We start from the raw sequence: 24,111 nt of genomic DNA, 5'->3' as shown, positions 1-24,111 counted from the left end.
TGTTACTGAAACATGCTCAGTACGGCATCATGCTTTTTGAAATTATTTTGAGATCAAGATACGCAAAATACTATCAACCACGTTTTCATTTTGTTCAAAATGTAAAGAATTTTTAAATTTTGTTAAAGCGATTCGATCCCAATTCGCACTGTTCTAATTTCGCATAATATATCATCAATTGTACATAATGTAAACATTTTAATTTTTTACAAATATTTAATTCCAAGTTTCCATGTTATTGTTAACTGCTTGTTATACTTTAAATAGTACTCTGGTGTTAAATATGCTATGTCAGATTTTTTGCCGATTTGACCCAAAAATTTTGGTTTAAAATTCAATAGGTATTTTGATGGGGGTCGAGAAAGTATCAAGCTTTCATTTGAGCCATTGCTCGAAAAAGTAGTTTTTGTCGGGATCCCAACAATATATCACGTGACCAATACTTATGTGTTTTATAATCATATTTTAAAAATTTTTGTCATGGTTCATGACCATGAAAAGTAAAAGTTAAACTTTTTTTCGTTAGAGCTGGTGATACTCTTTGAAATACCATAATGTTTTGGGCCAAAATTCTGACATAGCATCTTTAAATTGATTTTCTGTGTATTTATAATTTTGTGACAACACTGACACTGGTGTTAATTTCACTAACATGGAGACATGACACCACGTTGGTGTTGTCTCATATTGCATAGATACCTGAAACAATCAATATTATTGAACACCCAGTTTTTGCATTGAAGTTCGATAAGAGTATTAAGAATAAGAAATTAGAAGACTTCTATTCTGTTTGTTTAATTTCTGTATGCTTTAAAGACACTGGACACTATTGGTAATTGCCAAAGACCGGTCTTCTCACTTTAGTGTGTCTCAATTTATGCATAAAACAACAAACCTGTGAAAATTTGAGCTCAATTGGTCGTCAAAGTTGCGAGATAATAATGAAAGAAAAACACCCTTGACACACGAAGTTGGGTGCGTTTAGATGGTTGATTTCGAGACCTCAAATTCTAAACCTGAGGTCTCGAAATTAAATTCGTGGAAATTTACTTCTTTCTCGAAAACTATGTCATTTCAGAGAGAGCCGTTTCTCACAATGTTTTATACCATCAACCTCTCCCAATTACTCGTCACCAAGTAAGGTTTTATACTAGTAATTATTTTGAGTATTTACCAATAGTGTCCACTGCCTTTAAATAATAATTAGATAGATAGCCAAGTACACAAACATAAGCAATAAATATTATGTATATGGGTTTGATGTGTTTAACTCAACTGAAAATGTAACAAAACCATTTTTTAAGTGATGTGCTATTATATAAAATTAATTTATTGTTGTAAACCGATACTGCAGAATATTATGAATATTCATAAAAAGTATTTATAAATATCCAGGATCTTCGCGCAATAATTTTCTATGCATCTAATGTTCCTGAGTAGCGGCTGTTTCATGAAGAAACTTGCCTGATCGTAGAGATGATCGTTGTTTTACTTTAATTGATTGTACGTTGGATGGCAGTCAGTACCTGACATGGTGAATGAACGTATATCAAGTTTATGAAAAGATTAAACAAAGTGTAGTTTTTGGTATGGGCTTTCCACTTTGAGGTATGGCAGACACTATGGGTGCACTGTTTGGTTTGGGTGTATACAGACAAATTTACCCAAACCCAATAATGTCATAATGAGTAGGCCTATGTCCACGTCCACCATATCTCAAATCGCGTTCGAAGTATAACCAAATTGAGGCTGTAAAAGGCTAAATCGAACCCGGTTAGATATAACTTGAATGAGCATTCTTTATATGTGTGTTGCTCCTGAAGGAACACGACGAATACGTTCTTAGTAGCAGGTCAACTAGGTCGTGGGGAAACAACAGATTTTTTGTTTCTTGTTTCCCACGGCGTTAGCCCTACTGGAACTGAATATAGGTTTTCTCGGTCAATTTCGGCAAATGGGCAGCCAATTTAACCACCAAGCTATTCTATTTCGCGCGAAATTGAGTGCTACTGCAAAGGGTCATTCGATTTCGTTTCATGATCAGTCAAATATAATGTTGCGTCATTCGATTTAACAAAATAATCATTCAATTTAACAATTCATCAAAGCAGCATTCAAATTCGCAGACGCTTCTTGAGGCGTGTGTGTCACGAAAAAGAATGTCGATACGCTAAATTGAACAGAGTGCTAAAGGAATTTGACTCGACTCAAAACGAAATTGAAAGACCAAATTCTTAATTTGAAACGCAGTAACAACTGGAGAGGCAAAACAGCTTTAATTCGAACGCATGAAAATGAAATTGGCTGCTCAATTACCGAATTTGACCGAGAAAACCTATACTATAACTTGGATTATTGCGATTTTTGCCTGTGTAGTTTTGTTAGTCCTCTATAAAATATCTCACAGGTTGGCCGAACCTGTATCTATAGCTATTATAATAGCTACATTGATTCTGAGAATTTGATTCTGAAATTTAAATAATAAAATCAATGATAATAATAATTATAAAGAATTTGTACAGAATTTGATTGTTTACCTAGGCCTTCCTCCATGCGAAGGCTGACTTGTTTCTTATTTCACATAAAAGGCCTACAACTGTGTTTTAGTCTAGGCTCGCGACGCTCCAGAGTTTTATGTGCGTGAGCCCGATGAGAGTATACACGGTGCATTATTGATAGCGCCCTCTAATAGTGTTGCACTGCGAATTAAAGAACACACGAGCGTCGCGAACCCATACTACTGCTATTGGTATGTTCTCATGAGCGAGATAAGGGCAGCATAATGAACGTTGAACGTCTGAATTGTTAAAGAAATAAAACAAATTATAAACAAAAACAATGGTAAACATAACACAGTTCTCCTCTGAGATGATGATCACAATTTATTCTAATGATCGTTTCCAATCCAAATTGATCCGACTTTCATACAAAAAGTGACCCGCTGCATGGAAGTCTTGTTCTATTGATCATTTAGTTCTCCTTGAAGGCAGTGGACACTATTGGTAATTACAAACCTTACTTGGTAACGAGTAATGGGGAGCTGTTGATAGTATAAAACATTGTGTGAAACGGCTCCCTATGAAGTAACGTAGTTTTCGAGAAAGAAGTAATTTCCACGAACGAATTTGATTTCAAGACCTCAGAATTAGATTTTGAGGTCTCGAAATCAAGCATCTGAAAGCACACAACTTCGTGTGACAATCTCGCAACTTCGACGACCAATTGAGCTCAAATTTTCACAGGTTTGTTATTTTATGCATATGTTGAGATACACCACGTGAGAAGACTGGGTCTTTGACAATGACCAATAGTGTCCAATGCCTTTAAGTCAGAACCATAACCAGACTAACCCATGTACGAGTCTGTCCTGAGAAGATTATCTGACTTGGGGAATCAGAAGAATCTAAACTGTACCATATAAAAGAAAACACGAAGTCTGACTGTCTGCAAGTTCAGTATTATTTACAACACATTAGTTTTACATACACATCAAAAGTTTGTATTTGTACAGGAAGAACTCCAGTGATGCTTCAACATATTATCCTAACAAAAGAATTATTACTCTAAAGGAACGTGGAGCTGTTTACTTATTTTAGTTTGGTCTTCCCCCGGTGCGTTCGAATAGCTTTGACGTCATTCCAGGGGCTCACCCGGGTCATCCCCCAGTGCCCTTCTTGGAGTGGGTCACTTGGGGGGGGGGGGGGGGGGGCTGGCCCCAGCTGCATGACGTCACCACGAGTGGGTGAGTGATCGTTCGTTTAGCTCTTGTCAAGGGCTCACCCGAGTGAGCACCGCGGGGTAGACCAAGGGAAGCTAATCGAACGCACCAATTAATGCCAAACGGTACACTGCTGTCACATTCGCAACAGAATTTGACTGCGTATATCTCTATGTGAGGTCAAAGGTGAAAGTACACGCCGGTTTGGAGGCAGGTCTCTGGCGTTATTCACGAGCCTCGAAGTGTGACGTCAGATGTTCAGGCTAGGCCCACCCTACGACAATGATAGGCTGTCAATTTAACCAATCAATTACACGCTACTGTTTTAAAGCGTTGCAACTGCAGTTTGTACAAAAAAAATGGAGCAAAGATCAGGGCGAGGCAAAACTGTGTTTTCAAAAGCACAACTTAGAAAAAAAAAAAAAAAAAAAAAAAAATTAGCTGAAAGAGGGCATGCCTAGCCTGCAAAAACATACTTCACTTTATTATCTGGTCTAAAACAAGGTGGCTAATAATATGGGTTGACGGTGGCTGGCTATCATTCACTTTGTATTCAAGTAAGAAAGCCCCTTATAGGGCCAACAAAAACACAATTCCCAATCCAAGTAAGAAAGCCCCTTAGGGCCAACAAAAACACAATTCCCAATCCAAGTAAGAAAGCCGCTTAGGGCCAACAAAAACACAATTCCCAATCCATTGTTACCGATTCACAATCTGTTCTAACCGATTGCGAAAAATGATTAAAGTGTCCCAATAATTGTGAATTTGTAACAACGAATTGGAAATGTATAGGGCGAATGGGCTTCTCTATTACACCCCCCACCCACCCAATATTCTTTTTCTTTTTCTAAAGACATTGACCGAAACTTGTGTTGATCCACACCCTTCAAAATATATTCGTCACAATTGTACTGGAGTAAAAACGTTTATGCAGCAGGTTTGTTAACTTAAATATCCTTTGTCTGTCTTCAAATTTACAAAAAGCATACGCACAAGTAACCGTATCCACACAAAAAGTCTCTTTAGGGTTTTAAAAACTAACTCTCAATTTCCACTTTTGCCGTGAACAAGAAAAATGTATGCATTTTTGCTCAACCAAAAAACTTGCTAATTATCAAAAAATTCAGTCTATTTATACTTTACTAAACCAAAAATTGCAATTGTTTAACCACTCCCGTCAACATTGTAATGCTATCAAAAAAAACTGTACATGTCTTATCGACTTTTGTAACATATCTATAGACATTGTTTTAAAATGTACATTTCATCAATATTTCAGAACATGGAAGCAAACATTTGAAACAGTTTAATTTTTGGGTCCATCTCGATTAAAACAAAAAGATGGTATAGTATTCCAATCCCTTAAAGACACTGGACACTACTGGTAATTGTCAAAGACCAGTCTTCTCACTTGGTGTATCTCAATGCATAAAATAAAAAGCCTGTGAGCTCAATATTGGTCGTCGAAGTTGCGAGATAAAAATGAAAGAAAAAACACCCTTGTCACACGAAGTTGTGTGCTTTCAGATGCTTGATTTCGAGGTCTCGAAATCAAATACGTGGAGAATTACCCTTTTCTCGAAAACTACGTGACTTCAGAGGGAGCTTCTCACAATGTTTTATACTACCAACAGGTCCCCATTACTCGTTACCAAGTATGGTTTTATGCTAATAATTATTTTGAGTAATTACCAATAGTGTCTACTGCCTTTAATTACTTGTTATACGAAGTTCAATTCTTGAGCTATGCAATTATCCCGCCATGCTTACCATGCGCGCCCTTACCGCGTGAATCGGAATCAACTATTAGATTTTACTTTTGTTTTAATAAGGAGCGCGACCGCGTCCGAAACGTGTTTTGGATTTTCTTCTTCAGATTAAAACACTCTCTGTGAAGTGTGTTCCTTGTGTCGTACACTGACGTGATAACTGGAGGGGGAAAAATGCTTACCAAGAGTATATTAACAGATTTAAACAAAAAAGATTCTCACGTACAATCTGTGACTGGTATTCAGCCAATTTTGCTAAGCAGAAATTATTAGGAAAGTATTTCCCGCTTAAAATAGATCTATGAAATTGGGGCCCTGGCTTTGCCCCATTTAAACTGCATTGTGGACAAGTTCTCGAGTAGAATCATTAATAATGTACGGTAATCTATACAGCTCTGAAACAAACGATGATACTTGCTAAGAGGTTAAACTTAAATCAGAGAGTAAGTTCCATCAAAATTAAATGACAGTTTTGGCAGTACAACAATGTTCCTCAAGTAATAAGAAAATTTATTTGTTTACTTATTTTGATCTAGACCCTAATTACATGTAATGAGGTACAGTTTTGGTTTTTCTTGTCGTAATGTAGAAATGTTCTTGATGCCCAAACAAATTTAAACATTACTCAAACAAAGTATATACAGAATGTTTTGGGTTGTTTGTGTTGTTGGTAACAAACTTTATACTTAAGTATTTATGTGTGGATAAGAACAGAATACGTACTTACTTTAACAAAACAAACTCTTTAGAAATTGAAACGTAAATTATTGAGTCAAACAGATTTACACCTAACAATTTTAACTAAGTTTTTTCTACCCCAAATTTGCAGCATTCTTGTTCAACAAATTTACAGTGAATTCATGGTAGAAAACAACAATCCATACAACTTTAAAGTTATATGAAATTTCTACATTGGAAAACACAAACATCAGCTTAGTTCTACACAGCAATATTTACTTAACTTATTCACCGTTCATCCAATCAAGTGCACCGGAACCAGCCTGCTGTTTTCCACTTGTTTGTTTGTAAACAATTTTTTTTTTTAATTCACTTTTATTTCATGAAAGAGAAGTTGTACTTAATTGTTTCTCATTTCAATATATCATTAAAATCACCTGTGAATATTTGATTAAAATCGCTTTCAAAAGAACAACTCCATTGTCAACTGAAATGACGCAAAAGGGTAATTGAGGCGATACAGAAATCAACCAAGTGACAGCATTCTTCAGTTTGAAACAACTCTCAGTTGATTTGTAAAGATGTTTACTCTATCCATGCTTTTGGGATTAAATTCATTCATTTCTCTTTGTAACACCATCCCTAAAATACCTGTTATCTTTCACTTAAATTTTCTCTTATTCTTCAGCAATTTAAAACAAATTGTTTCTTTTTGAATACTTTTAACCAGCAATCAAATTTCACAGGAGTGCTAAGCAAGAAACAGGTTCGCTTAGCAGAAATCGGGTAGCCAGCTAACACACCATGTGACATACACTGCAATGTGGTATGTTCACTGCAAATTATCGCTTGTGTTGTCCTCGGCTGTGCACCGTGAGGACAACACAATCAAAGAATGTTATATTGGCCAACAGAGGGCGCTGTGGCGTTTGTCCTGGACCCAAATTTTATAGAGCTGCTTGAGCAGAAATTATTGCTTAACAATTGCCTGCTTAACAGAAATGAGCAGGATACCAGTCAAAAATTGTACTTGTGACATGTTAGTTTCGCTGGTAATTTTATTCTGGTAAGCGTAATCTTATTATGCTTGTAGCTACTTTTGTGCTTTAAAGCAGCTCTATGAAGTTGGGCCCAGGGCTCGATTTCACAAACTCCAAGATTCATCTTAAGATGAGTTGTCAATATTGCCATAGTGATTGTTGCTATGGCATCAAACATTGCCTAGCAATGAAAATTGATCCACATCTTAAGACCAATCTTAGATCACTGCGAAACAGAGCCAAAGCTTCCATAATATGAAAGTTGTGTCATCAGATATGTGCAAACTTTGGCCAATTTAGGTCCTTTATGAACTAGTCGATCTTTAGTACAGCTGGCACATACATCATGCAAATAAATACTATTTATAGTGCCGTTGAGTGGTCAAAAATAAGGCGCATTGGGACTGTCTTCCTCAATGGCCATTACTCTCAGTCCACGCTGACTAGCACAAGTTGTCGCCTACACTTTACCCTCATGGGATCCGATGTTGTTTCTGTTTGCGATGAGGCTCTGTGTAGAGAAAGAACAAACTATTAGTCTTGACTTTTCATGCCTCCTTTCCCATTGACAAATCTCAATGAAGTTGAAAAGAGCTGCAAAGCTAAGACTAATGAAGTACACAAGTATCTATTGTGGTAATAGCCAAGGTAACAAAGTACAAACAAGATTATGAATGGAATACTCTAGATGACAAGACTCGCAAACAGTGATTATGATCATCAACAATTAGCTTCAAAATAAAAACTACACAAAAAACGGAAAATATTCTTTCTGAAATGAGGCATGAGGCAGCTCAGCAGAGCAGGACCCTATAATTAAGCTATGGTGCCAAAATCCAAGTGTAGATCTTTCAACAGGGTACAGGTACATGTATGTAAGCATGATTTTAAGACCCTTGAATACCTTGTGGTTTATGTTGATACATGATTTTAAGACAGCAGATGGTTGTGATATGAAAACCAAGTGTTTTCTGTCATTGCATACATATTGTATTAAAAAAAAGTAAAACACCAACTACTTTTTTGCATTTTAGTGCATTGACTTCTTGTTACTGATATTAGTTTATTACCTTTGCTTTTTGATAATAATGGGAAATAAATGAACGTTGAACCTTGAACTACAGACAACCCTCCTTAAACCGGTTCAAACGCTGAAACAGTCATGGAGTTACACAATGGCAATGGGGGTAGAGGTCTCTATTGCTTTGGTCTTAGCCTTGGTGCCCCTTGACAAGTTTCCTATTGTCTTTTATATATTTTTCAGTGTGGAATAATTGGACCCAAAAGAACAAAATAATGTTGTGTGAAAGATTTGAGACTAAGAGATTGCTGTTCTTGCAATGCTGGATGAATTTAAAAAAAGAATGGAGACAAATTTAAATGAATTTTAATCTACTTTTAGTTAAAGTGCCTTAACAAAAATAACAAATAGTTGCCTTCATGCAATGAATCACACAATTAAGTGGAAAGAAGAAAAACATTCCTGATGGAAAAGATAGACATGAAGATGAAAAGAAAAAAGAACAAAAGAAGACCTTTTTAATAAGAAGGTGGTTCTGTATGAGATGGGAAAAATAATGTGTGTGCTCCGAGGAATGGACATGCGTTGGAATCACAGCAAACGGCAAAAACAAATCTACAAAAATTTGCAAAAGGAAAGATGAAATGTGATTGGCAAATCGCATGCAACTAAACAAGGGAACATCTCCGGGTAACCACCACCAAACTAACCATGCAGCAACAACAAAGTTACCTGGGTAAGTCTGATGGGCATACATCAATGAATCTAGTGAGAGCTGCTGACGGTGCAGCAGACGTTGTTGGGAGTTGTTTGTGGTGGCGGAGGAAGAAGTGCTACTTTGCATTGAATCCAGAATGTTGCCTGTTAACAGACGGGGGTGTGAATGTCGGGAAATTGTGAGTATCACTGTGGTGGTTTTTTACCTACAATGGTTTGTGATTCAAGCCCGGTTCATACTTTTTTTGCAATTTTTCATGTCACAAACTTGCAACGAATAATTTGCATCAGTTGACTAGAGCTCAACTCTTGCGAAACATTTCCTGCGAAAACAGCCCTGTGATGTCAAAACTCACTTCACATTCGCATTCACAGGAAGTACAAACCGGGTTTAACAACAACCCTTTGATGACTATATTGCTAGCTAAACACTGTGCAATACGGAAACTATTATGCTCTTTCACTTAGACAAAAAACGTGTCTTGGGATTCAAATGTATTTTAAGTGGTAGTGGAAGAAGTGCTATTTTGCATTGAATCCAGACTGTTGCCTGTGGATGGTGGGAAGAAGTGGGTATCCACTATTTAGTGGTTTTTACTTAAAATGAAAACAATCTTTTTATCGCTACCTAGACATTGTGTATTATACATCTTCGGTTTAATTAGGTCTTTAGGTCTTTAAAGTTCCTAGTTACCTTTGGCATATGCAGAAAAGAGCAATGGTAACTTACCTGCATTTTGAGTATGATAAAACGTGCCTGGTGCTGGGCCTGTTATGATGGCATCACCCGGAGAGGTACTCCTTCCTGATGACCCCTGATGACCCGGTGACACATGACCCGTTGTCATCGGGAAGGTCGGTGGGGCAAACACCGGTGATGTCAATGGCTGCTTACGAGTAAGGTCTGCCAGGTAACCAGGTAAGTTAGTCATGGCGGCAGGGTAGCTGGTGCTGTAGGAGGAACTATGGCCTGGACTTGTTGATGAGGTACGCTGATACTGAGAGTAACCAGGCTTCTGACCGAGCGGAGAGGTGTGGCGAGGGGAGCTTGGTGGCGGTGTAACCTGACTAGGGGAGGTGGAGTAGGGAGAGGTGCGGACAGAGTGGGGCGATCCCTTAGGAGGGGACGGGGAGGTGTATGCCGCGGAGGGGGAGGTGTATGCCGGAGAGGTGACTAACTTCCCAGTGTGTTTGCTGGAGACAGAGCGATCACCTCCTGCCTGGGATACAGACTGAAAAGCTGAATCTTTCCTGGACATGTACAGGCTGCCTGCACTGCTGAGCGGTTGGCTAGAAGGTATCTTTGCAGGCAGGGATTGGGATGTGGAAGTCACAGCTGGAGTGTTGCCTTGCTGCGGCAGGCGATGTGATGAGGTAAGGGGCTCCCGCTTTGAAGAAGAGCCACTGTACTGTTGTGAATGTGTGCTCGGTGGCGACACCAACTTATGAGTAGAGTAAACAGCTGCGTCGGATTGGACTCCCCCAGTGAGATTTGCATGACGGGTTAGCTTCACAACAGGCTGCGCGACTATTGAGGCTGAATCAACGTGTACACTTTGGATACCTTGCCCAGCTAGTCTGAGTTTCTCAAAAGCCGTCTTGTGCGCCGCTGTTTTAGCACTTCCAGACAGACTGACCTCCTGCAGTGCAGGAGTCTTGTATTGCTGAGCTGCTGGCGAAGTTTGCATGACTTCTTTTGCTTGAGAAGAGTTTTTCTTTTGGGCCGTACTATACATTTTCTCAAACTCCATCTGGAAGCTGGTTTTGGGCCCAGTACTCGCCATCTTAACGGATGAGGGCTTCTGAAGCACTGCCACGGATTGGGTGTTTCTGACAGAGTTGCCGGCTACACTCGATGACTGCTGAGAAGCTACTTGTGCCAATGCTTTAATCTCATCAGCATAAGGCGAGAGTCCCTTCCTGCTGCTCTCTGCCGACCAAGCATCTTGAGGTTGCAACAGCAACGATGCCTTCCTCAGAATATCTAGTTGCAGAGCTTGGGCTTCCTCTTCAGCCGTCATTCTTTTGCTCGGCGGAGCTGACACCTCTCTCTTGCTCTGAATCTTAGCATCCTCTACCCTTGCTTTCTTTGAAGGCTGACTGGATTGACTCTCAGCAGGTGTATCATGTAATGCCAGCTGCTCGGCTATAAGTAAGTCCATAAAGTCTCTGGAGTCTTTGACTCTGGGCGCAGCATTATCAGGTGCATTGGTAGTTTTTGGTCTATTGCTGGGTTTGGGGTTGGCCTTCTCTTTCTCTGAGGTCGGCTGGGGATCGTGAGATTTACTTGCATAGTCGAGTAATGTTGGGATGTATGAATCCTGACTGCTGCTTTCTGGGGATGTTAGACGTGCATCGGGTCGGTCCGGCTTACGGCGGGAGTCGGGCTCGTCTGCACTGGAATCCAAGGCTTCTGGTGTTGAGGTCTTAGTTGGTGTAGGCTTCTTGAGAATGGGGAGAATCTTTATTGGCTTAGAAGAAACTGATGTTATGGTTCCGTGTACAGAACGAGACTCCTTGAAGAGGGTTCTGAAAAAAAGGAAAAAAGCAATTTGCATTTGCGTGACGGGATATTGTTCTTCTATCAGCACTCAGCAAACAGTTTAAGTTTAAGAGATATCTCCACCTAGAAAAGAAACCCTACAGGGCTCGAAGTTTAGGGGAAATACTCACAACACTGCAGGGCTTGTACATTACAGTATTTACTGGACCAACATACTTAACAAGACCAGAATGTAACTAAAGAGAACTTTCATCACAGTTCAAAATGTACGTGTGAACTGTTTTGATTTGACAAGCACTAAGAGAATATCTCATTAATTTTATATAAAAGAAAAAGAAAAAAAAAATGCTTTAAAGGCGCTGGACACTATCGGTACCCAGTTAAAATAATTGTTAGCATATAAACTTACTTGTTAACATGAGTAACATAGTTTTTGCGAAAGAAGTAATTTCTCACTACAATATTTGAATTTGATTTCGAGACCTCAGAATTTGATTTTGAGGCCTCGAAATCAAGCATCTGAAAGCACACAACTTGTGCAACAAGGGTGTTTTTTTCTTGCATTATTTTTTCGCAACTTCAACGCCCAATGGAGCTCAGATTTTCATAGGTTTGTTACTTTATGCATATGTTGAGATACACCAAGGGTGTATCTCAACATGGTGTATCTCAACATATGCATAAAGTAACAAACTTATGAAAATCTGAGCTTGGTGTTTGACAATTACCAAAGGTGTCCAGTGTCTTTAAAACCCTACATAATTGAAAGATATTTACCAGACTCAAAGTCAACATTTCACATCATTTTCTTTTTAAATTACCCAGTGAGATACTTTTAGTCATTGAAAAACACTGGACTTGTCCCGTCCCGAGTTTAATAATAATAATAACCAGTTTTTATATAGCGCTTTTCACACCCGAAGGGCATCCAAAAGCGCTTCACGTTATTACCCTTGGTCACTGGGCCTAAAATCATTCCTTAAACCATCTTAGCTCCCTGGAGAGTATATAGCCTGTGCAACATTAAAATGCGCTACTCGTAAAAAAAAAATCAATCACAAGAACCATCTCTGCCCTCACAGGTACCCATTTACCCCTGGGTGGAGAGAGGCTGAAACCATTGGCCTTGAGGCCTGTGGTCCAGTTTATAAGGACATGTTGCCTTTGATCAGATGAGTTGGTTCTTGAACAACGTTTGAAACAGTTTGTTTTATAAAAAGCATATGGTTAGAATGATATTTTGAAAGTTAAATATAATGAGCCACACAAATGTGCCTAGAAAGTGTGTGTTTTTCCTTTAACTTTTCAAACTATGCAAACTAACTCGGTCGACCATTATGTAGAGTAAAAAATTTGACTACACAAATTGGAGTGCTGGTTAGTTCACGACATATAAGAAAAACGGTGCAGTTTCGAGTCATATTTGTGTGGATCATTATATTCTACTTTTAAAGCATCATTCTACACCATATGCATTTCATAACAAACGGTTACAAACGCTTTTCATGGACCAAATCGCCTGATACAAGGCGGCAACGTGCCCCTTTAAAATTTGAGCCCTGCCAAAGCAACCTGCAAATTAAGCAAAGACGAACCTCATCTGCATCCATCTATTTGGCCAGAGAGGTTTAATCTCATCCTCCAGGTACATCTTGAGATAGTCTTCAGCTGACTGAGTTCGGATCTTAGACATCTTGTAGGTTTGCATTTTTACGTTCACGATGGTACAAAGTAATTCCCTGTTGAGAACAGTGAAAAAGGAGAAAGGTGTTTAATTCTAGAAAATGAAGTTCATTTTTTTTTTATCAGGGTTGCTTTATTACTTCTGGATACTTTGTGTAGATGTAACCAGTAATGGGGAGAGGTTGATAGTATAAACAGTGTGAGAAATGGCTCCCTCTGAAGTCACGTAGTTTTCCGAGAAAGAAGTAATTTTCCGCGAATTTGATTTCGAGACCTCAGATTTAGAATTTGAGGTCTCGAAATCAAGCATCTGAAAGCACACAAATTCGTGTGACAAGGGTGTTTTTTCTTTCATTATTATCTCGCAACTTCGACGACCAATTGAGCTCAAATTTTCACAGGTTTGTTATTTTATGCATATTTTGAGATACACCAAGTGAGAAAACTGGTATTTGACAATTACCAATAGTGTCCAGTGTCTTTAAAAATCAGCACTCACAAGGCATCTCAGAAAATAAATCAATTTAAATTATGAGAACAACTGCGCAGCTGACCGCCATTTGCAGCTCCGATAAAAAACTAAATCCAAACCCCTAGATCCTCACCTGATTTCATGGGTCCATTGAAACCTCTTAGAAGGAACCTGGCCTCTGGTGCCTTTTGTCTTTGTCTCCTCTTCAACTGGTTGACTCTTATTCATCATTCTGTAGGAATAAAAACATTGACAGGTGTACAAAATAATAATAATGTAATAGATGCAATAATGATGATGCAATATTGGGGAGGGAGAGTTTGGCACAGTATACAAGGTGCTTCAATTACACACCAATGTTCCGAAACCCCCAAAGTATAGACGATGTGACCTCTGCCGTCACTCAATAACCATAACATGATTCGCGTGCATACCGCCGGGATAGAAAAGTACACGCAATCTTACCAAGACTACGCGTCTTTTTGCCCAGCGAAACATGACGTGTACAGTGTTTTGTCAACAGAGGGCGGTTTGAATGTAAACATTGGTCACATCATCTATTCTACTCACCCTAACCTTCACCCTTTCTCCCGTAGATTGTGATGGGTTAGAGCAGTCAGCAGGCTTCCAACTCAAAATTATTTTCAGTAAAGGCCTGCTTGTCCACTGAAAAGTTGAAATACTTTATGGGTGGATTCAGGTTTTTAAAGAAAAAATTACAATCATTGAAAAGAAACTGCTAATGATTGTAGAAAATGGTTCATTTTACAACCTACTTTTTTCCGTCTAATAAAGGGAACAGTTTACGAACATTCTTGTTTATTACAGTGTTTCTTACGCATTATATTTGTCCTGTGTTGCAGCTTGGCATTCTTGTGTATATCTCTCGAGCTGTGCTGGCATCGCCTTGGCAATTGCTGTAAAAAAACAAAATTTAAAATGATACAACTTAATTTAAAAAAAATTTTGCAAGATGCCTAGATATTTCATTGCATGATTTATATAAAAAAATATAGTTAATTTTCCATCATTATTTGATTACCTTTTTGGTGTATTTGTTTACTCATTGGATCAGGCATGATACTTGACCCATGGTAAAATGTAGGAACATGTTATTGGGCACAAGGCTTTCATAGGCTTTTCACGTTTATTAAATTTTTGCAAATTTTTCAAAGGGCAAAGTAATCAGCAATCAGATTAAAGTAGGGAGAATATCATGCTGTAGGACGGTTTTAAACATGTCTGGAAAGGGAACAAAAGGGTAGCCACTAGTTCTTCAACTGCCATTTAAAACCGGCAGGGTAGTGGCTGTGCGAAGGCTCGGGCCTTTATCCCACGGCCACGACCCTGCAAGGTTTTAAACGGCAGTTCAAGAACGAGTCACTAATCTTTTATTCCCATTCATAAATGCCCTTTTCTTTAAAAAGCATAATAAAGTATGAAACTTTGTCAAACTTATCCGTTTTCTGATATCCTTGAGCTCTGTACATGTGTTGCACTTTTATGACTGAGACAGTTTTTGGATAAGAGGTATTTATGAATATTGACTTAAGCGCTTTGAGATGCCAGTAGATAAAGCGCTACATAAAAACTAAATATTGCTATTATTTATCTTTCAAGTTTCAAGTACATGTAATTTCTGACCTTCTTTGAGTTTCTGCAAGGGTTCCTTGAGGCAGCTGTCGTGTGCCATAAGACGTAGCTTCTTGGCCCTCTTCAGTAGCGTCTCCTTGGTACACGGCAGATTAGAGGCAAGATGGCTGTATAAGGAGGAGCGGGTCCCACAAGACTCATCTCGAGACTGATTCTCGATCCTGTTGGCAAAAAAAAAAAAAAGACCCAATTAAACTCAATTCTTTTATGTGATGAGAAAGTATGGTAAGAAAAACCCAAGCTAATGAAAGCAAAATTATTCCAACAAAATGTTTGTGCTTCATTTGATTGTGGCAATAAAAATAACTGATTGTGTTTTCTATGAAATCTTCAACAGGCATGGTATTTGGTCCTCAGAAAAAATAGGAACACAATATATTGTGTACAAGGACTGACCTACGTGTACACATACTAAGACTTTTCAGGCTATTTAATCACAATCTTTGCTGATTTTTCCCAAGGGCCAACAAATCAGACTAACGAAGGAACGATGCCAAGCTTGCTTCAAATTCAACTTTTTGATTCAAAATTACAAAATTAAAGTCCACCAAATATACAGGTAAGTTTTTAGCACTCACTTCAACAGTAGGTTATTTACTGACGCTGTGAAGAACTTGCATTTTCCTTCGACAGATTTTCTTGCAGCCTGAAAAAAGATGAGAGAAAATTAAATATAACAAAAAGTGAGCCTATATTGACTATGGAATTTGAAAATAAATGTGGTTGAGTTGAATTGTATTGAGAATACAGTGCTTTAAACCCAATTGTAATCATGCTTCTAGAAAGTCCAGATAACATTGATATTGCTTTCTTTGTAAAAAATAAAATAGCTCATCCACCTCTTTGATTTTGTCCACATTCACTATGAGCGACGTCGGTAGTCCATCCGGTAACGGTGACTTCCCATCCTCATCCAATACATCATCTCCATTAGGTCCGGGTGATCCTAACCCCCTCTCTGTCTCATCCGTACTCATGGGTCCCTTCAAAGCTTCCTCCATAGCAGCGGCCATGTCACTGTCCATCTTCAAGTCCGACATGATCAGTCCGAGATCAAGCGAGGGGTCAATATCGCCCAGGGATGCATTGAGATCGATAACGTCTACTGATGATGACGTAGGTAAGCCGTTTGTGGCTGATGCATTGTTTGATGGTGCTTTGGTTGTGTTGCTTGTTGCGATGGAATCTTTGGAGGAATCTTCGCCCGCACCGTAGTGTTTTACCGCTTCCTCTCGTTGTTTAAGCAGCTCGGCAACAGTTGGGATCCGCCCGGCTAAACTCTTCTTCTTCCTGCCTGGCTTCCTATGATTGGTTTGACAAAATAAACTTCAATTAAAAATAATGCACTGCAATTTAAAGAGACTACCTAAAGTTTACAGGTCATAATCAATCTGGCTTTGTATTGTCTTCTTAATTATTTAATGTACACAACAGAGAATAACTGTAACCATCATTTAGGTAAAGGCAGGCCTTGAATTAACACACAACACCCACATTTATTTCCATGGTGCCCTGTGCCTTTGCTGTGGCCCTTTGCAAAGTTCAAACATAAATTTACATTTTTCTCCTTGAAGTGCCCCTTACCAGAGGTAAATCGCAGTGCCCCTTCAAGAAGGAATTCAAGGCTAAGGTTTGCGGTGATGTCTATCATGACAATTGCACTCAGTGTAAGAACGAATTCAAGGCTAAGGTTTGTGGTGATGTCTATCATGACAATTGCACTCAGTGTAAGAACGAATTCAAGGCTAAGGTTTGCGGTGATGTCTATCATGACAATTGCACTCAGTGTAAGAACGAATTCAAGGCTAAGGGGTTGCGGTGATGTCTATCATGACAATTGCACTCAGTGTAAGAACAAATTCAAGGCTAAGGTTTGCGGTGATGTCTATCATGACAATTGCACTCAGTGTAAGAACGAATTCAAGGCTAAGGTTTGCGGTGATGTCTATCATGACAATTGCACTCAGTGTAAGAACGAATTCAAGGCTAAGGTTTGCGGTGATGTCTATCATGACAATGGGAGACTTTCTGGGACGATAGAGGGCAGCAGACTTACCGGGTAAATCCATTGTTCTCAGAATTATGCGCATGTTCAGAACTACGTAAACAATGGAAATTTACCCGGTATGTCTGCTGCCGCCTAGCGTTGGAAAGTCTCCTATTGCACTCAGCCAGGAGCAAATTTCAGAGCAGAATTCAAGAAAAAGTTATGTTTTGGTTTTGTATTTCTTAAAGTTTTGTTTTCTTTTTGTGTTTATTATTATGTAGGAGTTGAAAATTTGCATGGTGAAAATATGATATAGTAAGGTTTGCGGTAACACCATGTATTGATAATATCTAATTGAGTTTGTGTGGTTTTGAAAAGAACTGTAGGTTTCAACTACAATAATAATAATAATAATAATAACAAATTCTTATAGCGCATTTCACAATAACCGTATCAATGCTCTTTGCATTAGTGCCCTGGTCATGGGGCCAATAACATCCCTTCAATGTTTCTCAGTTCCCTTGGGAGTATTCAGCCCTGAGATGCCTGTAAGGCGCTTGTGGCTTTTCATACAAAATATCAACCTCTACCCTCGCAGGTACCCATTTATACCCCATGGTAAAGGGAAGCAGGTATAGTAAGGTATCTTGCTCAAGGACACAAGGGTCACGACCGGGATTCAAACCCACACTCTGGTGACTGCAACAGAACTTGAATTCGATGCTCTTAACCACTCGGCCTTGACACTTATGTTTATTATTATTACTATTCTCTGTTTAAATCTCACTGAGCTTCAATTTATCTTCTATAAATAAGTTACCCCAATTGTCTCTGTAGCTGTTTTCTCATCTTCTTTGCAGCTTTATCAGATGACGACGAGGAGTTTCTTTTTCTCTTTCCTTCTTTCCTGTCTCCATCTGCCGGCTTCCGATGCTTCTTCTGTCAAATAACAACAAGGTCACTATGATGATGACAATGAAAGACAACATCTATGAGAATCAATGTATAAGACCCATTTTGTAACTAGGTCCATTTTTTACTTCAATAATTTTCATGGCCATTCCATGATCAATGTTAACCATTAGACACACAAAAGAGTTAGTGCATAATCATTGTATCCTTAAACAGCAATTTTGTCAGGCCCGAGTTTGAAATTGCTTAAAGCCATTGGACACTTTCGGAACAGAAAACAAATTAAAAGTTCACAGATTTACAAATAACTTACAGGGTTTACAGAAGGTAATGGTGAAAAAGACTTCTCTTCAAATATTATTCCATGAAATGCTTTACTTTTTGAGAAAACATTATAAATAAAATCAATTCTCGATATCGAGAACTGCGGATTTATTTGAAATACAAGGGTGGGTTTTCCCGTTATTTTCTCCCAACTCCGGTGACCGATTCAGCCCATATTTTCACAGGTTTGTTATTTTATATAGAAGTGTTGACACACGAAGTGTGGGCCTTGGACAATGCTGTTTACCGAAAGTGTATAATGATTTAAATAACCCAGATATTTGTACACACAAAAACAAGAGATACAGTGTTTTTGCACTGCTCATTTTCGTACGAGATTCGCTTTTACACCAATCCGACGATACACTACATATTTTCATAAAAATAATATTTAATCAACTATTAGTTACCCTTGGTGTTTTCTTCCTGCGCATTGGATCTTGGAAGTCGCCACTGTTATCCGAGTCCGATCTCTCTCTGAAGTGCAGTTGGCCCTGATTGATGTAGAACCCACCGAGCTGAGTAGTAAGAACATCTGGGACTAGCTCGTCGTACTGGACAGGAAGAAAAATAGCGGATTATATTTGGGGCGGCAAGACCAGCTTCACCCAAGTTTCAAAAGCTTACAGACAAGCTGTTAGAATATTATTCAATTATTATAGCGATTATTATTGGTGCAGTGAGACCTGCTAACCTGTGAGATACGCTTGCACCATAGCAATTTTTTCTGCTACAGTAAGCTAAAAAATTTGCTTACCGTTAAGCAGCGCTTTGAAATTGGACCCTGATCTAAGGTGTTGAAAGGATGGCATTTTCACCTTTTGCTAACCCCTGGCTTATAGATTCCAAGGAGGGTTTTGGAAACAGTTTCCGTACACACATAGTGCAAAAAAAGTTGATAAAAGACCATGACTTTTAAAATTTGAGAAAAAATACACCTTTTGTTGTTAAATTTGTTTTCAAATGAGGTTGAAAAAAGAAAGAAAGATATAATAGCCACAATCATGGGTGGCAACACATTTTGTTTGTGTCCATAGTCCATGTTATGAACATCAGTTTTTAAAATCATTGTTGTAGTTATCTCAATGAGTAAATGTTATTGATATGTATGTCAATCAACAATTACTGTGTCAATGGATAATAAACAGCGCTTCAGTTTGTCTTATAGAAGATCTGCAAGGAGTACTATGTAACTATGTATCTGTTGTTCATTTGATGTCTTTGTAACAAAAGGTGTACACATGATTGCGACTGTGCACAGTAGTTAATTGTTGAGCCTGAAAACGGGACGTAAAGCCATTGGCCCCCATGTGTTGTGTAACACATGTAAAAGAACCCAGTGCACTTATCGAAAAGAGAAGGGGTTCGACGCTCTTGTGTTCCTGGCTGCTGTATGTGCCGTAGCACCTTGTAAACCCTTATAGGGTGCTACATAATTGGGTCTCAGAATTCATCTCTGCAATAACCTATCTTTCTGAAAGTTTGTATACATCAGCGCCTCAAGTAACTTGTTTGGTAGATACGTGCCCTATATAAGACTTTGATGTTGTTATTAGAAAGAAACAACTATGACAAGGGTTGAACAAGAAGAAATTTGCTGATTTCCATTCATGAAACGTTTGCATTGGCAAGAGCTATAATCTACATTGTAACACTTTGTTTCAATACAGCATCTTTGTTGATTTGACTTTTTAAGATGGGGAGAACTCTTGATGAATCAATAAACAGTAAAAATACATACACATTCTGAGTTGTCTACGAATGGATCAGTGTCATCGTAACCCATCCCAACGTCGATCAGCTCATCAATGAAGACATGTTTCCTTTTCTTCCCCTTCTTGGGAGCCTAAAAAAAAATAAATACAATAAAAGAGCTTTATGAAATTTGGCTCAAGCCAGAGTCAGTCACCTTTAAAACAAGGCCTCAAAATTTAGTTCATTTGATGCTTTATAACAGGTTTTAAAATAAATCTACAAACTCTAAAATACAAAAGTGTGGTATGCCAAAATTTGTTTTAAAATTGTGTATCTGTTAGTTGATGCGTCCACAAAACAATTGACAGTTTTGTATTAAAACATTCGAACACAGATTAAAACAGAAGAGGCAGGTCTATCCAAATAAAACTAATTCTCACATATTTCTCTTCAAATTTCTTGGCGATTGACTCCAATCCACCGATGTCATCTTCATCAAGCTCATTGAAGGACTGGTCAATGCCGTTCTCCTTGTGCTGTAACATAAAAATTAAAAACATTAATTTTCATTTCTGAAGTCATCCAAGAGGCAAAATGCATATAACATTGAATTATTTCTTTGTTATCTTTAATTATTGTACTTTGGTTGCACATTGCTGAAAAGTCAAATAAATAATTCATAACTTTGAAAAAGGAATCATGAGTTCGTCAAGCGATTTATAGTATTTTTTTAACTTTAACTGAAAACTTACTTTGTGCATACTGAATCAGAATGCCAACGTTAAATAGCACATTGTAATTTTTGAGTAGCAACTGACATTTGTAAAGCATTTTGCTCTGCTATATTAAATGTAAATCGTTCGCTGCAAGTGCAAGTAACAAAATAAAATAAAACAATAATTAAAAAAATAAAAAGTAAGTATAATAAATGATAAAAAGAGAATTCTTAATATCAAACAAAGACAACAATCTACACTGATAACTGTTTTCTTTTACAAAAACTGAAAACAAAATTTCTAAAAACAAAAACATTTCATAAAAACCCCAGATAAAAACAAAACCCAACATTTTGCACCAGTCTTAAAATAAACACACAGCTTTAGCCACAAACCCATCAACAAATACATTAAAACAACACTTCAATCATCGTTCATTAAATAAATCTTCCAATCAAATAGATCAGACCAATAACTTTACAACAACTATCTCCTACACACAACTAGTACAAATCCACAAAAACCCACGCAGAACCACGCACCACAACCCAAATAACGCCGCCTAAAAAAACGCCCCTCACGGCACGAGTAACAAGATTTCCAGCGCTCTTGGCCACCTGACCCCATTAAGCTCAATTAGAAGGTCAACGTTAATGACACTACACTCACAAAACAATAGATTTTCAACCCAAAGATAATCCCCCACACACGTCCCGCGTATAACATCCACCACACAATCCCCGTTCCCTGGCCCTATACACTGCTTCCCCAGGCCAAATGCATTGTGCATGCAATGGTATTCGAACCTTTCAACCCTTCCACTTGCCACACTTCGATAACACCTTCACACTTCAGTGAACAACATTAATTAGCAGTGGAAGAACACCATCAGAAACCATGGCAATTTACCAAAGAATGCACAAAAACAATGTGGACATGAACTTATATAAAAACACGTAGGGCCTAGTCATGCTTCACTGACTAACAATTCTCACCACACACTACCGAAAAGCAAATATCAACATCATTAAACATGAGCATGTATCAAGAAGAAAAGTACTTATAAAAACTGCCAAATTATCATAAAATCATGTAAAATTCATAAAAGATGCAAGTCCGCGAACATTCATCACTTTTGTGTTTATTTCTCCCCGATCATCAACCAAAACGTGAAGTCGCAAGATTCAAGACATGTTCAAAATATCTACACATGTGCGATCACAAAAAAACAAAATGTTTCCATCATCATCAGTATGCATACGTCACGTACACCATTCGCAGAAAGATCCATTATCTGTTTCCCGTGACCTTTATTTCTTTCAAGGTGGCCCTTCAACATTTCTTCACTAAAATTGGTTCCATCTTTGCAAAAATCACAAGTAAAGCAGCCACATCGATAAGAGCATAAAAACATCACTGAAAATTTGCCCAGATCTCTCAAGTTGGCGGGCTTTTAAAATCCAGTCATTCATTACGCTGGTCACGACCGCAACTAGGTCGGTAATTATTCACGTTCAAAAAGCCGTATAGTAAATAAAAATGTCTGCCAATTTTAGCAGTCACCCTATACATTAAAAAAATACCACAATTCTTCACTAAATATATTAAATTCTCTTTCCCAAATAGAATATCTACTCCTGGTGCAACTATCTTTTAGTGCAGGACATGGTAAGAAGCGAGCATGAGAGCTCCACATGCAAGACGGTCCCTTTCATGCAAATAAAGAACACAACCACATGAACATTTTGCGGCTGCTTTCTTCCACAGGCAACGCCCGCGTTGAAAGAAATGGAAGCAGACAAGGTTGGAAAAGCAAAGATGGCGACAGGACTGAAATCTAATTGTCTTCCTATGTATGATGTTTATGCAGTTCTTGCACATATCTGACACAAACAAAAAAGCTAAAAACTACAGCAACCTACTCCCGTCCAAAAGCCCATGATACATGCATACCGTGGGCAATCATAGCAATTGGGAAACCGTATAGCTCAAGACGCTCACGTCTTCAAGTTGAAAAGGGGCTGGAAAAAGCTCGAAAATATGGGGAAAAGTGTGAAAACTTCGTGAGAACATAGAACAGATGTTGTTCTATCAATATGCACCATTTTGAATTGGAATTGGGAACCATGGGTTTACTTACCGCAGCCTTTTTAACCAGTTGGCAATAGGAAAACACTGAGCAGGTTTTGTCACTAGGCTCTTTAAGGGTCAAACTGAACCTCAGCGTCGGCACTGTTTCCTTCTCTTTCTTCAATGGGAAAAGTGGTCCAACTGACGAAGGTATAATCCTCCTGCGTTCCGCCATCGTTTTCCACTGTGGAAACTGATGAAATACGTGTCGTCCGGGCAAAAACTGCCAAAAATATCGTTCTACCTTCCAACGTCCGTCGCCATTTTGACCATGTCGACTGCAGCGCGCGCATGCGCTGTGGTGAAATTGACAACGCGGCAAACTTGATTGCCGTAGTAACGTTTTCACATCTTTTTTTATGCGCGTATTGCATATCACAACGATAATTAAAACTTATTAATTAATTAGAGCACAAGAAAAAAAATCCATTATTTCCAAACAATCCTCTCCGAAAGAAAACGGTTAATTTATATTTTCAATGAAGATGATTTAAAAAAAAAAAAAAAAAACAAATGAAAACAATTAAAAAATAAGGACATTAAATTAAATTTCTTAATTGATTGAAAAGCATGGTAATAAAGCTTGACTCACTAACTGGTTTTCTTTTTTTCTTCTGATTATTTATTTAAATGTTTTTTTTTTCTATAAATCTATTTTTTTTTCTTTCTAGAGGGACTCATTTCTAATTTCTTATAATGTATATAAAAAATATAAAAAATCGAATAAAATAAGTAAATAAATAAAAAGACAAAACAAAACCCAGAAACAAATAAAAAGCAAACAAACACACCAACACCCCAACACCAACAATCAATTAAATAAATAAATAAATAAATAAATTAAAACAATTATAAACAATTAATATCTTATACCAAAAAAACTAGGGTGACATTTAAACATACTTCCGAGTGACTACTTCTGGTACTTTTCAGTACTTACAAAAAAATATTTAAGAATTAGTTTTTTTCCCCGAATCAAATCGTAGTAGCATGCACATTAATTAAGGTATACGTTTCAAGGATCTCAATTAATATTCAACAGCTTTGATTAATTAGTAGTTTAAGAAAGTCATGTATGGAAAGCTCTCTACAC

General features: G+C 38.0%; 1 protein-coding gene across 2 annotated transcripts; it reads right to left on the bottom strand.

Moving 5' to 3' along the window:
* Positions 1–7,279: 7,279 nt before the first annotated feature.
* On the bottom strand, positions 7,280–23,282 carry LOC117293453 (ubinuclein-1-like). Of its 2 annotated transcripts, XM_033775792.1 has the most exons (14): positions 23,029–23,282; positions 20,613–20,708; positions 20,219–20,323; positions 18,888–19,031; positions 18,062–18,180; positions 16,094–16,556; positions 15,833–15,900; positions 15,246–15,415; positions 14,440–14,518; positions 13,735–13,833; positions 13,042–13,185; positions 9,674–11,472; positions 8,959–9,087; positions 7,280–7,716 (listed from the first exon to the last, which is right to left on the bottom strand). In XM_033775792.1, the coding sequence occupies exons 1-14, from the start codon at positions 23,191–23,193 to the stop codon at positions 7,679–7,681; spliced, it is 3,618 nt and encodes a 1,205-aa protein (XP_033631683.1). In that variant the 5' UTR covers positions 23,194–23,282; the 3' UTR covers positions 7,280–7,678. The 2 variants fall into 2 exon arrangements, with proteins under 2 accessions (XP_033631683.1, XP_033631684.1); XM_033775793.1 differs by lacking the exon at positions 8,959–9,087.
* Between the last annotated feature and the right edge of the window lie 829 nt (positions 23,283–24,111).

Source organism: Asterias rubens, chromosome 8 (assembly GCF_902459465.1).
Source record: "Asterias rubens chromosome 8, eAstRub1.3, whole genome shotgun sequence".
NCBI lineage: Eukaryota > Metazoa > Echinodermata > Asteroidea > Forcipulatida > Asteriidae > Asterias > Asterias rubens.
Note: the sequence above shows the minus strand (reverse complement) of the source record. Positions and strands in the feature narration are given on the sequence as shown.